We start from the raw sequence: 16,054 nt of genomic DNA, 5'->3' as shown, positions 1-16,054 counted from the left end.
TGTTTAAATATATCCAGCAGCCTCGCTGGGACCGCAGGACAGGGGTGCTGTCACTGGACCTCGTGTGCAGTTCCCAGCCCCTTGGCCACCTCGCTCTCTGGCCGCAGAAACAGCAGCATTAAAATCGCTGCTGGAGACGTGCAGGAGCCACTTCACCCTCTGGGCTTTGCAGAGGGCAGCCATCAAGATAACGGGCAGGGAAGTAAAACCCTCCAATACCTGCAAGAATAAAGATCCCGCACAAAAAGCAATAAAATCCTGCTTGGCCTGGGATTTCGGATATTATGTAGAGGCATTTGTGGGTTAGGGCATAATACAAAGGCTTTTTCTTACACAACTTATTAAAAGCACTACTAATAATACACTGCAAGCCTGATCTGAAATAACCCTTGCTATTTCAGGTCTGGCTCTCTCTAGAACTGTGCCATCCTCAGTACCCGTGCTGAGGCAGATAATCCTTACATGAAGGGATTGTGCTTAAAATGTCAGGAATCCAATGTGGAGTCTAAGAAGGAAAAAAGGACAAGCAGTTAATGCCAGCCCGAGAGCCAAACCCCTCGCACACGGCCGATCTGACTGCTTGGTACACTTCACTGCCCACTCCGCCTCTTTCAAGATCTACAAACACCATTCGAGCTCCAAAGGCACTACGATGCTTTTGAACATCTTATTCTCAAAAACTGCTGGTTTTGCAGCAGCAAAGGCAAATCTCTCACAGAACTGGATGGCAGACGAGCTGGACTGGTGCTGTTGGAAATCCTTCCCTGGCTGGAAGATTGTCTTTCTCCCCGAGGCGTGCGGGTGCCAGCCTGAGGCATGGAGCCCAGCAGCGAGGTGGAGAGCAGCCCCTGCCACCAGTGTCTGCAGCCTGGGCGTCTTAGCTGAGGGCTGGCACTTCAAGCACACAGGGGAATACAGGGAACAACTCCAGGAGTCACTCTTAAGCAAAAAGGAGATGTCTGACATGGTTCCCCGGCCCTGTGATGCTCTCCTTTCCAGCTCCCCAGGACATAGGGTTGTCACAAAGAATGGAAGTTTTCCAGTGAATCTTGCTATTCAAATGTAATGTGTTTTTTTTTTTTTTCCTTTTTTTCCCTTGAGAGTAAGTATGAGAAATTTAGTCTTCCGTACCTCAGACAGCCTCCAGAATGATGGCAAACCAGAATTTGGAGCAGTTTGAAGAGCTACAATTTAACCTAAGACAACACTGCCTGTTTTCAGAACTGCATTCAGCTTTTTCACTGACCGCAGACACTTAGAGCTGCAATTCTATTTTTAGAGCCTCTGAGATACAGAAGTGTCAGGATACACAGGGGTAAACCTCCCTGCTACAACACTCACACTTTGGTAGCACTGAGGCTCAACATACCCCAGGGTTGCTCGGCAGCACCCAGTGCAAAAGCACCCAAAAACTTCAGGTCTGGGGGACACTTTGGGGAGCAGCCTTAGCATGCTTTGGCTGACCCAGTTCCTTTACCAATGGGTGTTTTTCTCACAACAAAACGTACCCGAGCAGATGTGCTGTGAATGACCTCAGTGAGAGTGACGCTGGCATCTGAGAGACACTTCTCAAGCCTGCAACACAGCGCAGCTCCGAAATGCAAAGGACTTTTCTGAGCTGCTTCTATCACTGCCTCATCACCGCAATACCTGAGGGCCTCCAAGTCACGTATTAAGCAACACGACAAACACGTCACATCTCGTTCGTTCTCTCTTTCCTTCTTGTCAGAAGAGGAGAAGGTGAGTGCAGTAAATTGCTTTCACAAGGTCTTGGTGCTCCCCGTCTGGGCTGTTGTGTCTGGCAGAGGAAGCAAGGTGATCGACGTGCTTCTGATGCAGACAAGAAAAAAGTCAAGGTTTTCTGTGATGGTCTCTGGTTTCTGTGGAAGGTTTTTTCCAGAATTTTTGGCTTGGGTGGCCTTTAATTTTGGAACTAAAACGTCCCAGAACCTTCAAGGAATGGAACCGTCAAGCTCTTTCGAGGATTTTTCTTATATATTGGCCCAAGTGTGGGGCAACCTAGAAGACTTCAGACCTAACTCGCACCTCTGTGGGAAGCCAGCGCAGAGAGGATGAGTGTGATGCACTTACGTAACTTGTACCACGCCGTAGCATGTTGGCTGCATGTTCCTCAGGGCTGATGGCTTTCTGCCCAGACACTGTACATTTCATTATGATAAAAAGAGCCATTCAATTAAAGAGCTCACTCCTGCGTCCCTTATTTTCCAAACAACACTTGTATACACAGATCTATCGCTTACAGCAAGAAGGCTTGAGTAAGTAAGGACAGATCCTTTGAGCAAAAGTAGAATGAGCAGACCAGGCTAAACAAGTGCACGTAACCCAGCAGAAGTACACTATTCAATATGGGTAACAGTAATTTCCCCTAAATAGAGCCCAACTTTCCCTACTGAAGCAATAAAAATACCTAAAATAGTGACAACTGCAGGTTCTTATGGAAATTTTCTTCCATGTACAGCTCTCCTACTTCCTTCTCCGAAGCAGATTTTAGAGCATTTTGAAAAGTAAGGCAGGCTGCAGCACTCCCCCTGATTGGGAATATTGTTTTTAAATTGCTTACAGCAGATTCCTATTCTGCCGGTGCAGTGCAGGGTGCAAGGCATCAGCATTTTCTGTGCCTCCGCGGGAGGACAGCAGCTGATGGAAGACGTTAGCTGACACCTCCTTGAGAGCACTGGTCTCGAGCCATTTGCATGCAGCGCTCGTGCACTTGCACATGATGCAACTGTGCAGGTTCAGCCGGTTCTCAGCTTCCCTCCCACAAGCTTGGGAAGCTCCTGGGGAAACGCCACTTGGGGGCTTGTCCCTCAAAGGAGATGGGACATGGGACCAGAGAAGGGAACATCCCAACAGCAGCCCCGCTGCACCACTCGGCATCTCTGGAAGAGGCTTTATGTCACCCCAGGAGTTACACGCTGTGAGGATGTGCACTGAGAATTTCATTAGGGTGTGAAATCTTTGCAGTGAACTAGAGGAAAATGGTCTCACATCCATGCGAAGAATGCTGCAAGTCACTAATCTACCAAACCAGAAAGGAAATAAGCCGTTCATGATCTTCTCTTTCCAAACTAACAAAGATTAATGACCACTAGCAGTCTAATGCAACAACTGGAGCAGACAGGAAAAGCAAAGTGTGGGGCTGCAGCAGGGCATTTGGGGTCCAGGTCAAAGAGGACAGAACAACACTCTACCCTTGAACTGAACCCATGCAACGTGGCCTCAGATAAAGCTTTGACCAATCAACTTGGAGCCTTCCCCTCCTCTTCTGTCCCACCTCTGTCTGGGGCTACCAGAGCACGTCTCCGCCAGCCGTTCCCCTTCCTTGTAGGACTGCTAAAACCCTGCCAGGGAGGAGGAGATTATGTACCCACACCTGACGGCACCAGTTCAGATGGACACTCAGACAAGCATTTATCTAAGCAGCTGCTTAACTCCATCCCTATTTAGCAAAGTACTTACGTACAGGCACAAATTTATGTCTCTATGGCTACAAGGAGACATAAGCCTGTCATTAACACTTTTTTTCCCCTCTCAATCAGGGCTTATGTGCCATTCTTAGTCGCGGGGTGATGCTCTGTGTACGTGGAAGGCGTTTCTCCTCTGCAGAAGGAAGCCCTCGCCACAAGTTCTCACAGACCCCTCTGGCCTCACCAGGCAGGAGCCAGTTATCTGCAGCTACTCAAAGCGGCAGTAACTTGGTTGAGAAGAACATGGTGGAGAGAGCAAAAGGCAAAACGAGACTTACGTCGGCTTCGAGGCTTCAGCCTGGTCAGTCTGCAGCTTCTCCCCACCTTCCACTTCCATGGTGCAGTACACGATACGGTTGGGGGCCAGCGACTTCAGCCCCTGCACCTCCATGATGACGACCTGCGGGGCAAAAAAAGGCGGTGGAAGAGGAGCAGCCTCCTTCAGACCCCACTCTGGCTGCTGATCCCAAGGGGTTGGCCAGTGCCGGGGTCTTCCATGTACCGCCGGGTGGGCAGGATGGTGACCACGGCCACCAGGGAGACCAGCAGGACTCCTGCTGCCTGCACATGGCCCTGATAAAGCTCTCGGGTACCCAGGGCTGTACCGGGAGATGGGCCTCATAGACATGGTCCTGAACCACCTGAAGGTGCCTTAATACGTGAAATCCAGAAAAATAAACCACCAAAACATACAGCCACCCACTCTGTTCCAAAAGCCTACTTTCAAGATTAAGACATTTCCATAAAAGTTCTTGCAGGAAATTACCTTCTCTACTTTGAAGGTGGTTAACCCTGTTAACCACGTACCTTAAACATTTCTTCAGGAAATACTGTGGGAGTTGCTGTTCGTGCATTATTACAGCTATCTATGAAATACATACGCAGGATTTAAAACTCCTCTCCTCAGGTCGTCTGATGTGCCCTGGCACCGAGGAGCCCTTCTCTTAAACACAGAACTCCACCAACCCTCTGATGAGCAAAAACTCTTGCAGCAAGAGGTTCGTGCACAGAGCAGTGAAGAGACCTGCCAGCTCCTGAAGTCAGTGCTTCACTGAGCTCCTGCTTCCCACCAGATGGGGTTCGGCTGGAGCAAAGTGTTTCAGACATCCCATTGCAAGGACAAGTCCCTTTTTGTATGGCTATACGCACTGCACAGGCTTTTCGTACAGAGAGGTCTAGGGCTTTGTGATCGTTCCCTCCGTACGGAGACACTCAGAAGTCAGGCTTTATTTGATGCTGCCACTGAAGGCACTGTCTCTGGGTTCACAGCTCTATTTATAGTGAGACTGAGCTGAGTATTATAGGGATGGTTTCAGACACCTACTGAGTTAAACCGAATCTGGACAACCAGCATTATAAGTTTTGCATTGGCATAATATATATAACGAGACTTCTTAGGGAGAGAAATCAACAGGAAACTACGCAAAAATAGAATTTTCTGATTTCCCTGCATCCTACATCTTTGACCCCATCCTAATAGTTGTTTTGACAATGTAACCAACCCACTCATTGACAGTCAACAACTCTGTATGGGTGTGTCTGAAATGCTGATGACTCCGTGGAGTAAATGGCTTTCCTAGACTACCAAGATGTTTGCAGAGAACAATTAACCCAGCTGAAAAGAGCTACGTCAGCAGCAGGGCTTCCAGGACTGACACAGCCTGTTCGGATGTAACGTGGGTCCCTGCAGCACCCTGCCTTCCCCTGGGTGCACGGACAAACCCCTGAAAGCAGGAACTCAGTGCTCGACACAAAGCAAACTGCGAGCCAGCAAAGCCCAGCACTTCCCCACAATCTGTTGGGTGCATTCAAAGCCCAGCAATTTTTAACAATTCTCCAAAGAGAAAGCACGGCGTGCAGAGAAATAAAGTGACACCTCTAAGTGGCAATAATTAAACACTGACATTTACAGTGCGTTTCAGTACATCGGGAACTAGACGTGCCAATGAGGAACCTCTGTAATGTTATGCAGGCAGACTTGCCAGCCTGAAGTTCTGGTTTTGTTCCCTTAGTGCTGCAGAAAACAAACTGTGAAGTAGCCAGGCAAGTGTGAGTACATAAAAATTAGAGTCCAGATCAAACCTTGCATTATTGTGGTGGTTTCAGAGGCAATACAGGGAGATGGGTTTTGGGGTACACTCAGAATCAAGCCTTAAGAAGAGGCTGGTTAAATACACAGATTTCCAAGCCATCTGATATACATCAATAGGAAATTCCAGATGGTTTATCTTACACTGTTTTTTCCAACAAGACGGTAAGAAAACAGAAAGGACATAGTGCTTGACCACAGGCAAAGCTTCTGGTAACTCAGAGAGGAGCTGTTCCTCATGGAGATCAGAATAAGACTTCTACTGACCTCTCTCCACCTCACTGTTACGCTTGAACCCAGCAGAAGCTTGCTGCTGAGATTTTTATTCCCAGCTCTGCACGCTGTCTGCTGGAGCAGAGACAGCAGGAAACTTACCTCCAGGGAGAACGACAACACCACGTCTGACTTGGAAAGCTGGTTCTCATTTTCTTCTCCCATGTCAATTATTGAGGTGTTGTGGCTACGTTTCAGCTTCTGCAGCTTGAACTCGGAGCCTCCTTTAGACACAGGCATGCTCTCTAAGTTTGCCATCAGGAGATTGACGGACGACTTCAGCTCCTCGATGTACATGTTCTCCATTTCTTTGGACACAAACTTCGGAAACTTGCGCTCCTTGGATTCAAAAACAAAAGCGAGAGAATGAGTTGTGGTGACGAGCAGCAACCACTTGCTGCACTGGGAGAATCCCCCAGGAGCATCTGCAGAGAGGTCTGTGGGCAGGGAACGCCCACAAACCAGCTGACAAATTGCAGCTTCCCCCTGTGTAACGCAGAACCATTATTGTTAGCTTCCCAAAGAATTACTGCTTGGTACTTATCCAGCTTTACTGTTTCTTGCATGCACTTGCATTTTGTTCCTTTTCTGTCTGCATGTGGCCTCCTTCATATAAGTTAATTCACAATTACAAAACTCCAGGCCTGATCTCAGCTGAGCTTTGTGACCAACAGCAATTTACTAACGAGTCAAAGGATGCTGGTGTTCTGGGACTTGTTTCCCAGTCTCTCAGATGTGCCAGCTCTATGTAAAAACATTTCTGAGCAGTTGTTCCCTTAGTTTTCTAGAGGTGAGAGGAGCCTACAAAGGCAAAACTGACAACATGTGGGCTGGAAGGCATAGTCCCAACTGCAAGGAGGGGTAAAACACCCTCTAAACTTCACTAATAGGACTACACTGGATGCTTAAACATTAGAACCAAGCTGACAGTGAGAGCAAAACATGATGCTCTCCAAAATGTGTTCTCAGCTTTGAATTGCTTCCCGTGCTCCAGCTCCATTAGGAGCACTGGTCTAAGCCCTACATCTTCTGACAAGTGCGTCCATCCCTGAGCCTCCCCAGGCTCTGAACACCTCGCAGCGGGTGACGACAGACTGCACCAGGTGTACGACAGCGAAGCAGCATCTGCAGCCTGAGAACTTGATGCTGACATGCAAAGTATCTTCTCAGCGGCAATTCATAAAAAAAAGCAGTTCGTAAAGCGTATGCTAGAGAAGAAAACAAGGTCATGTTTTTTCCACAAGACTGTCATAAGGCTGCTGAAAAAAATACTCCACGGCACTGGTCCTTGCATCAATCCTCAGCAGCTTACCCGTTACAAGCCCCACTCACGGCTGCACTCCCACCAAGCAGTTAAAATACAGTCTCATGCTTCAAGCCTCAATCTCAGGAAGCAATTCTCTCATGTAAATTAGACCTTGTGTAAGAGACTACCTGATCGGTCTGTGTTACTGCATATGCATTACAAAAGGTGCAAGCCACTTCTAGGAAAAGAAAAAAAAACACAAACACACCGCTGGTTTAGGTTTTGAGGACTGCTGCTGAAGCAATGATGTTCAAACATGATTGCTTTCTCACCCTGCTGCTACCAGTCTCTCCAGGGACTCAGTTTTGGCACAGCCCCCACAAACCTCTTCACCAATGCAGCAAGGACTGACATTTCTCTGCGTGCTACCAGCAGCTTCTCGTACCGAGGCTAAAACCAGGTAGCTTGAAGTGGTGCCTAACAGTTCACCGGGGACTGGGTCTGATGAGGGAAATGCAGAGATGCAGGGGTGGTACCAAGTTACCCAGCTAACCAGGGGTGGAGCTGAGGTAAGTCTGGAAGAATATAGGATCAAGGGATGCAGACAAAAGCTAAAAAAGAACGTCAGTCAACATACTTGGAGAAGGGAGAGGCCCAGAAATGGGGACAAACGTGGGTGAAAGAGTTAAGATAGTGCAAGGAATAACCAGTCCAGCAGGCTGCAGCAGAGTGGGTCCAGCCACAGATGGGCATACTGCTCAGGTGCCATCACAAGGTCTCGTTTAGTTGCCCCAACATGTGCTCCTTCTTGCCCTCAAGGCCAGGTGGCTGGGTGGGAAAGGCACCACAGGACAGTGGCACACAGGAGGCTGCAGAGAAAAAGGAACCTCGTCCTTGGCATCACTGAGCTGTCAGCTGCAAGTCTGCTTCCGTTTAGCTACTGGAACAGTACAACACGCAGAGTGAAAAGCCTGTCCGGATTCAGCTTTACAACATCTGCTTAGCTTCAGGCACGATCCTCAAGCTCAAGGCTGTGTGTGTGTGCGTGTGTGTGTGTGTGGGGGACACCTCAGTGTCGGTTCAGTGAGCCCTGCAAGTCTCCCCGTGCAGCAAACCTGCAGTAAAAGCTGCGAAGTGGAGACAAAATTGCAAATGCTGTCCTTTCGCAGAACCGAACTGAGAGCCTACCCTTTGCTAGAAAGAAAGCTGCCCAGCCCAGGGAGGAGGATACACAGAAGGACTCAAAGGTCATTTGGATGCCTCTGAAAGGCAGCGTCCGTGGGTCTGAAAGAACAAGGATTCTCATAGGCAGGTGCTGGCGGGATCTGACATGCGGGAGAGAGGGCCCGCAGCAGCAAGGTGAATGAGAATAAATCCCAATACCTGCCAAATGGACGAGAGGTAGGCTGTGTTTACCTCAAACCTCCCCCCAGGCGGCACCGCTGTATTTTGAAGGTTGAGTTCTGCACCGGGAAATGTCAGGTTGTGTTCAGGACTTTCTCGTGACTGCCTCTCGCAAGGCCAGCAGTGGCATGGTTTGTTCTCAGCATCCTTGGGGGAGAGTGGAAATGGCAAATCCTTGTTTGCAAAAATAATTCACGAAGCTGCAGCCCTTGCTGGCTGCTGCTGAACCATACGTACTGTCGTCCCACATGCCATAAAGAGAAAATCAAAGAACAAAATCAGGAGATCTCATTTTGGCACCCGGTGCCTGGCCGCCCATCTCAGAATCAGAGCAGTAGTGCACCACGCGGGGGCTTTACATTTCACTGCAAATAAAAAACTCTGTAGATTTTCTTGAAAATAAAATGGCAGGGGGCCAAGTGCCGAACAAAGGAAAGGAGCTGCAGTTACTTTGCTTCTTTGCCGTGCCATCATTTGGCTGCCTTGCTGCATTTATCAGTGAGGTGCGGAAAACCAGAACCTGCCTCCCCAGCAGCTCTCTAAGTGTCAGTGGGGAGTGAGCAAGCCGGTGCCACGGGCATCCTTGCTAACACCTGGCCGTAAATGAATGCGCTGTGCTTTTTACACTCGGTGATTTCAGTGAGGTCGCAAACAGCTCTGATATTACTTTGCCCATAAAAGCCTCAGCACTTGGGCTCAGCTCCTCACAGACTGTGCAGGGAGGCTGCCTGCTGGAAAGCAGGTCCCAGCCTGGGTTAGACCTTTATTGTTTTCCTTCTGGGAACAGTTTTTCAATTATCAAGAAGCCAGATAGATCACTCCCAATGTCTTCAGCCCCATTAGGGCTTTATCTGTGACTCAGAGCATCTGATTAGAGGCGAGGATAAAATCTTGGTCATGCTGATGTCAACAGGATCCAGGATTTCTCTCTGCATGTGGTCTATTGGAAGCCAGGTAAATCTGCGCCATGTGAGGGTGCAATTTGCTACAAGGGAGATGTCTCCAAGTCTCCTTACAGAAGGGTCCCTGGGCAGTTTTGCTGAGTGCTTGGTTACAAAAACTGTTTGGAGCTCCCCCGTCTGCTGCTCTAGGTGGCAGTGATGCCCATAGGGGGGCAATGCTGGCCTGAATATTCTCATGCAAAATGTGAACACCTCTGGGACAGCAAACCTGGCGTGAGGCAGTATCTACCTGCAGGCAGGGGACTGTGGCTCCCAGCAGCCCACTGAACAGCACAAACCCCTGTAGTGCAGTTCCTGGCTTCCGTTGCATGCCATCATCATCCTTGTTGCTCAGCATATAAATTCGACAAACAGGGCTCAGACGTGCACTTGCAGATCTAGCTGCCGCAGTTAAGGACGTTTTCTTCCCCACTGCTGAGGACTCATCAGGCACCTAAACATTTTGCAGACACCTGAACCTGCCCAGCTCATCAGGGACACTCCAGCAAAGTCACAGAACAGCAGCATCTGCAATTGTTCTTTCTTTACAGTTAAGGAAATGCTCATATTGAACTGGTGACTATTGGGAAAAGAAACATGTGAGGGAACGACAGGACCTGGAAACTAACAACAAATGACTTGTATGCTTGTTAATACAGAAGATTTTTTATTTTACCTTGGCAATTTGCTCTGCCATTTGAAGACGCCCGTCTAACTCACGTCTGATCTGTGCCGCTTGCTCGTCCGGGTTGTCCAGCTGTACAAAAACAACAAAAAACAAATCAAGGTTAAAAAGTCAACCCGTGCAGCACCTTCAGGAGCTGCTCAGTGTCTCCCGTTACTTGTGGTGCTGTGAATGCCTCGAGGTGCCCCCTGTGAGCTGGTTCACCAGAGCTGGGAATTACGCAGTGGTGATCAAGGGGTGGAAGCCCTCGACCACAAGACCAGCCCTTCAGCCAGGAAGCCCCCAGCCTACCTGGGTGAGGACCTGCCTTTTTTTCTTCTTCAAGGTTAATTCCCCTCATTTCTTCCCTTTCTTACTAAGGATTACACGAAGCAACTGTGATAAAGTACTCTGGCTAGGAATTGGGACCGAGGAGCAGTCTCGCAGCGACTCAGCAGCAATGCCCTGGTGCTGGGGCAGCTGCAGCCCCTGGGGACAGGACACACCACAACAACCAGACCCCCTCCTGCCCCTGCCTAGCATCCAGAAAAAGACAGAAACAGCCAGAAAAGACTCGGCAGAAATGAACAGCATTTGCTTGTTTTCTTTCCCCTTTCCTCCCCGTTGCTACAGCCACGTGCCAGCAGCCGATTCATGCACCCAGCCTTCAGCACAGACCTTTGCAACGCCGCACACAGCCCCGTGGTTTGGTGTTTGGCATCTGCCTGGCCCTGAAACGTCCTCTGAGGGCAAGAAGTAGTTTCTGCCCGCTAAGCTAGCAATTGCAGCACACGGGTAAGGCACAGGTGACTGCGGCAAGCAGCTTGCCACTGGTAGGACTTGCTGATAGATACGTTATTTTTAGTGGGAATGCACAGACATAAATTACAGAACAACAAAAATGCACAAAATCAAAACCAGACCCCAAAGAAGACGAGAGCTGTTGTAATGAAGCAGCAATTTTATAGCGGCTTTCCACTCCAAGCAGTCTCTAGACCCCTTCAGGGTCATTTTGGCCACAGCATGGGGCTAGAAAAGTGCAGCAGCAGCTGGCAGCAGGGCGGTCATGGCGCTGCTCCACCCGGGAGCTGTGAAACCACGCTCATGCTCAGCTTGGTGTGAAACCTCACCAATTTGGTTCACCTCTTCTTGCAAACCACGACTCCGCGAGGGAGGGCTGGCTCCCAAAGCCAAGCGCTGCTTGCCGGCTCCTTCTGGAGGAGACCGGCCACTCACAGACCCAAGGTCAGCCCCCACGAATCACCTTCTGAAAGCTCCAAGTTCATCTCTGCCCCTTTTTAAAATCCTGCCTACAGACAGCGGCCTCCTGACCTGCGCCTGGAGCAGCCGTGGGCTTTGAGGGGATCCCCCCGTGGTTTCACAGAACTGATCCCTTCTGGCTACCGGCACACAAAACAGCCACAGGCTGCTGTGTGCTGGCTCTCCAGTGACAGCCACACATACACGAGGTTTATACGCTGGCCTGGGGTCGCTCTCACCACCTCCCTGCGTTTTATCCTCCTCCGGAGAGAAGCTGCTTGACAGAACAGACGCCGGGCTGCTGCAGTGCAGTCTGCAAAGTTACGGCCGCGGCAACGACAGAAGTTTCGGTTCTTGGCCTGGCGAGTTACGAGCTCTTCTGTCTGAGGTTCCCAAGCACGTGCCAAAATACATCGACTACCCCCAGACCCGCAGCTGTCCACGGCACTTCTCGGCTGTCTGTGGAGACCTGCGTGTCTGCAGGAGGACATTCGCATACTGCTTCACCACAGCCGATTTTCCAGAGAGCTGACATTCGTTATGGCTGAGAGTGAAGGAAAATATATTTTTGATTAGTTGTTGAAAGCCTCTGCTACAGGTTTAATTCGAGCTGGAAAGCTACACGGTTTCAGACCCTGATCCAAATTCCACCGAAGCTTCAATGATCTCTGGCTTGGCCACCCAGATCTCGCTCACTCCAGCTGCACTGTATGCACTTCCTAACCTGCTGTCTTCATCTGTATATTCCTGATCCCAAGAGCAGCATGGAGCCAGGAACTACCAGCACCTTTTGGGATTAATTCCGCCAGTAATTCCTCCACGAGCAAAAGCGTCACGCAACTGACTTCCTCTGATGTGCGAGCATCTCCGAGCTGCTTAATGAAGGGGAGGAAATGCACAATCCCAGATTTCCATGGCTTTGCAGCTCTGAAAAAGGGGGCACTATTTGAATTCCATCCGAGCTGCAGTAATCGAGGCTAATCACACATTACCCAAAATAACTCCCAGGCTAAATTTAGAAACCAAGGATGCTGCAGGAGGAGAGATGTTGTTGCAGTATGCTAATGAGCCAGCACACTGTCTCACACTTCCCGCACTATCTTGGTCTTGCAGATGTTTTCTAGCGATGCTACAGGTGTCAAAAACTGTGTCATGGAGAGACCTGACTGCAGAAGATTATTTTTCCCGGGAGGCAACAAACAGCCCTGGCACCTGCTCAGCGGTGGTCCAGAGGAGAAGGCGTTCCTCTCCAGAGCTGCACGCTGCCGAGCTCCTCAACGCAGTGATGCAGCCGAGCCCGCTAACCCAGTGCTTCAAAGAAACAAAGAGCATTGCCAGGCTGTGTTTTCGATGACTCCTCGTAACAGCTCCACGGCAAAAACTCATCAGAGCATCTCCTCCTTGTTACACAACGAGCGGGACTAACGAGACGGCCCCCGCCTGCAGTCGGCGTGGACGGTCCTGGCGAGTTCGAGCAGACCTCTCGTGACGAGGAGCAGCAGAGGCAGCAGCTCAGTCACTCACTGCTCCTGCTGACATCAAAGCAAGCTGAGGAGGTTTTATGCAGTCATAACGCTACGTAGGGCCATTAAGAGAGCAGGGCTGGCGCCCATAAAACATGCTCTGCTTGCGAAATAAGGCAAGGGGCAAATGTAATCCATGCTATCTAAACAATACCAAACATCCAAGGAGGGCAACATAGACCCTAACATCATTAAAACTCAATTTCTTAACTAGAGAATCAGCTATTTATTTTCTGCCGTATGCATGCCCACTTTATATTCAAATACTTGACAGCCAAATATATAAATGATTTACAAAGTCAAGGAGAAATTGAATTAGTTTCGTTCTGCATTATGACCATGTTATGGGTATGCTATGAATAAAGCAAAGATATAAATCATAAGGTTGCCCCAGTCAATTAAATGTGAAAAGTATTATAAATTTCAGTATATATATGATTTGTCACATGCACCGGGCTTTTCTTCAGCAGCATGTCACAAATATATGACGTATATAATTTGCAATTCTCAACTGATCATTACCCAACTGCCTGCTGGTAAATTAGATGTTTTCATACGTCTACCCGCATACAATATTATTTCTCTCTGCTTGCCCTGCAGAGATTATCTACGTTGGTGTAACAGTTGTTAAAGTAAAACAATAAAAATAAAATAAAATTATGCAGATTAGATTCTGAGCGGAGCCCAAAACCTCCCAGAATCACAGCCAGTCTGTCACTGAATGCATCGCAGGGCATATGCCTGCTTTTAACCACACGGTGACTGCTCAACTGCAAGAAAAAGATCTTGCAAAAGACAATTTCTTACGTATAAACTGCTAATCGGGAATAAATTTTAATGGGCACTAGTAACATAAAACAAGTTGAAGATGCTCATGATGCGATTTTGAATGCACGGCAGTAAAACCAGGCGCCCGTATGTACCCCTTGGCTTCCTCCCCTCTGAAACTAAGACTTCTCCTCGCGGTATCCTGAAGGGACAGCAGGTAACCTCCCTGCACCTTTTAAAGGTGGAGAAGGTAAACCAAACAGCCTAACCAAGACGTAAGATCTGCAATAAGATGCACCACCCCTACGCCATCCCTGCCTAAACCGCGTGCTGCCCCTCACCTCCCTGGAGCGCTCAGCCCTGGCAGTTTTAAAGCCACGGCCCTGCCTCGCCCCCAAAAAAGCCTTCGAATTACCGCTCCTTAAAGCCGAGCCATTACAAACCCCTGGCCCCAAAAGCGATGCTGGAGCAGCAGAACGGGTCCATGCCCCCGAGTGTGCACTGGTGGGGCTCTCACCCAACACTTTTAACACAGCGTGCGAGTTTTACAAGCATTAGGGGAGCAGACCAAAACACTGCGCTCTCAGCACCACGAAGCTTTTCAGTTTTAAGCCATCGCAGTGAACAGCGCCGACGGAAAGAAGTTTGTTGTAAGCTACAAGGACTGATAAGGACGGGATGCAGCGTGCAGGCACGACGCGCAGCGATTAGCCTGGCATTTACACCGCGCGCCGCCCGAGTGACAGGCATTGTCGGCGTCATTGTCACCAGCCACGGGAGAGGAGCCAGAAACCACCGCGACCACTCAACGGTCTAATCCCTCCCTGCCAGCCACTGCTAACGCTAACACCACTTCCCGGCACCGGGAGCAAATGTCACCGAGTCCCGACTGCTGGGGCTTGTTGAAAAGTATTTCCCCTCCCTTAGAGGCAGTTATGCTGCCCCTGCAGAGCACAAACCAGTTGCATCACAGTGATGGAAAACCACACTTGAAATCCACTGGCAACACATATGTCGAGTTGTAGGGACCTGCTCTATGCCACTTGGGGAACAGAAATAAACCCACTTCAATTTTCTAGGTGCCTGACCCATCTGTGTGTTGGCCAAGCCCTGCTGGCACCCAGCACTGCCCCGGTGCTGGTGTGGAGCTGGGCTTTGCCAAACCCTGTCCAGCTGAAATAAGTGAAGGTTACTGACACAGAGAGCTGAACCTGCAGCTTAAGTCCTCCTAAAATAATTAACTAAAACTGGCTCAGCGGTCGCACTGATTTTCCAGTGCGTTGATTTAATAACCCCAAAAACGCTTCCCCTAAGATGCTGAGCTCCTGGAAAGCCTCTGAAGCGCTGGTGTGGTCACCCACCCACCCGAAACACAGCCCGATAGCTGTGTTGTGCATGGCTACTGGTGCCGAAAGCCACCAGGAGAAAGCTTCAGGGCTCTCGTCCTTTGACACGCCGGGAGCTACGTAGCTCAGCAAACGGTAGATTAAATATTTCAAAGCAAACACGCCGGATGTGAAGGCTGAACAAGATCACAATATGGGTGACAATTTTGCAGCTTTGATGTAGGGCTTTAGGAGAGATCTGTGTCTAAGGAAAGATGGTTTCACTTTGTAATGCACAATCAGAGAAAATACTGAAAAATTCATAAGACCCCTTCAATTAATAATTAATCTCTCAGTCAAGGCGTGCTAGTAACCGTGGTATCCGGCACCACCGAGTGCTCCAGCTGGAAAACATGTGGTCCCCAAAGTGATTCACTGCATGGAGGCCCTCCACTTCTTGTCAGAAAACCACTGCTCTAGGAGACAGAGCGACACGAGCCAGGACAAACCCGCACCCTGAACAGCCCTGATCGACCCGTAGCATCCTTTTCCCACAAACGATGCTGACGCTTGAGGAAATGTTCTTCTGTACGAGCAAGGAAGGGAAGCTGGTCCTGAAAGCCCCCAGCTCTGGTGATGTCTCTGAACCAGAGCTGAAGGCTCTGTCCCTGCACGGAGGCAGGATGCCGAGCTCCCTGTTCAATTGGGAACGTGAAGGACATTAAGCTGTCTGCGTAGCTTAAGTCACTAATACCCCAGGCATCACGCTAATCCTCTCTGCAGCAAATTACAACTCGAGGACCGCCAGCTGTCTTGGGATTTGAAATGAGAGAGGAAAAGGAAGCAAGGACAGTGTCCCAGGGGGTGCCCTCCTCTTGGGGCAGCAACTTCGGGGCTGCCTGTAAGGGGCTGGGCAGCATCAGCACGGCCCCAGCATGGACGGGAGCACGTTTTCCTTCCTGCAATTTTGCTAGTTTTACAGTGCTGTTGGTTTCCAGCTTGTGGTGAGGCAGGGGGGTCATTACAGGGCTGTCTCCTATTTGGAAGGGCTCTGCAATGGCCGTGCCTCGCCC

The 16,054-nt window shown here is 49.6% G+C and overlaps 1 protein-coding gene across 7 annotated transcripts in view; it reads right to left on the bottom strand.

Moving 5' to 3' along the window:
- CADPS (calcium dependent secretion activator) overlaps positions 1-16,054 on the bottom strand; it is a 203,506-nt gene that overhangs the window by 122,370 nt on the left and 65,082 nt on the right. For all 7 annotated transcript variants that reach the window (XM_067003206.1, XM_067003209.1, XM_048069814.2 and 4 more), the window contains exons 4-6: positions 10,118-10,198; positions 5,953-6,189; positions 3,767-3,888 (exon numbers count right to left, since the gene is read on the bottom strand). In XM_067003206.1, coding sequence (XP_066859307.1) covers positions 3,767-3,888; positions 5,953-6,189; positions 10,118-10,198 — 440 coding nt within the window. The remainder of the gene's footprint in view (positions 1-3,766; positions 3,889-5,952; positions 6,190-10,117; positions 10,199-16,054) is intronic.

Source organism: Anser cygnoides, chromosome 10 (assembly GCF_040182565.1).
Source record: "Anser cygnoides isolate HZ-2024a breed goose chromosome 10, Taihu_goose_T2T_genome, whole genome shotgun sequence".
Taxonomy (NCBI): Eukaryota; Metazoa; Chordata; class Aves; order Anseriformes; family Anatidae; genus Anser; species Anser cygnoides.
Note: the sequence above shows the minus strand (reverse complement) of the source record. Positions and strands in the feature narration are given on the sequence as shown.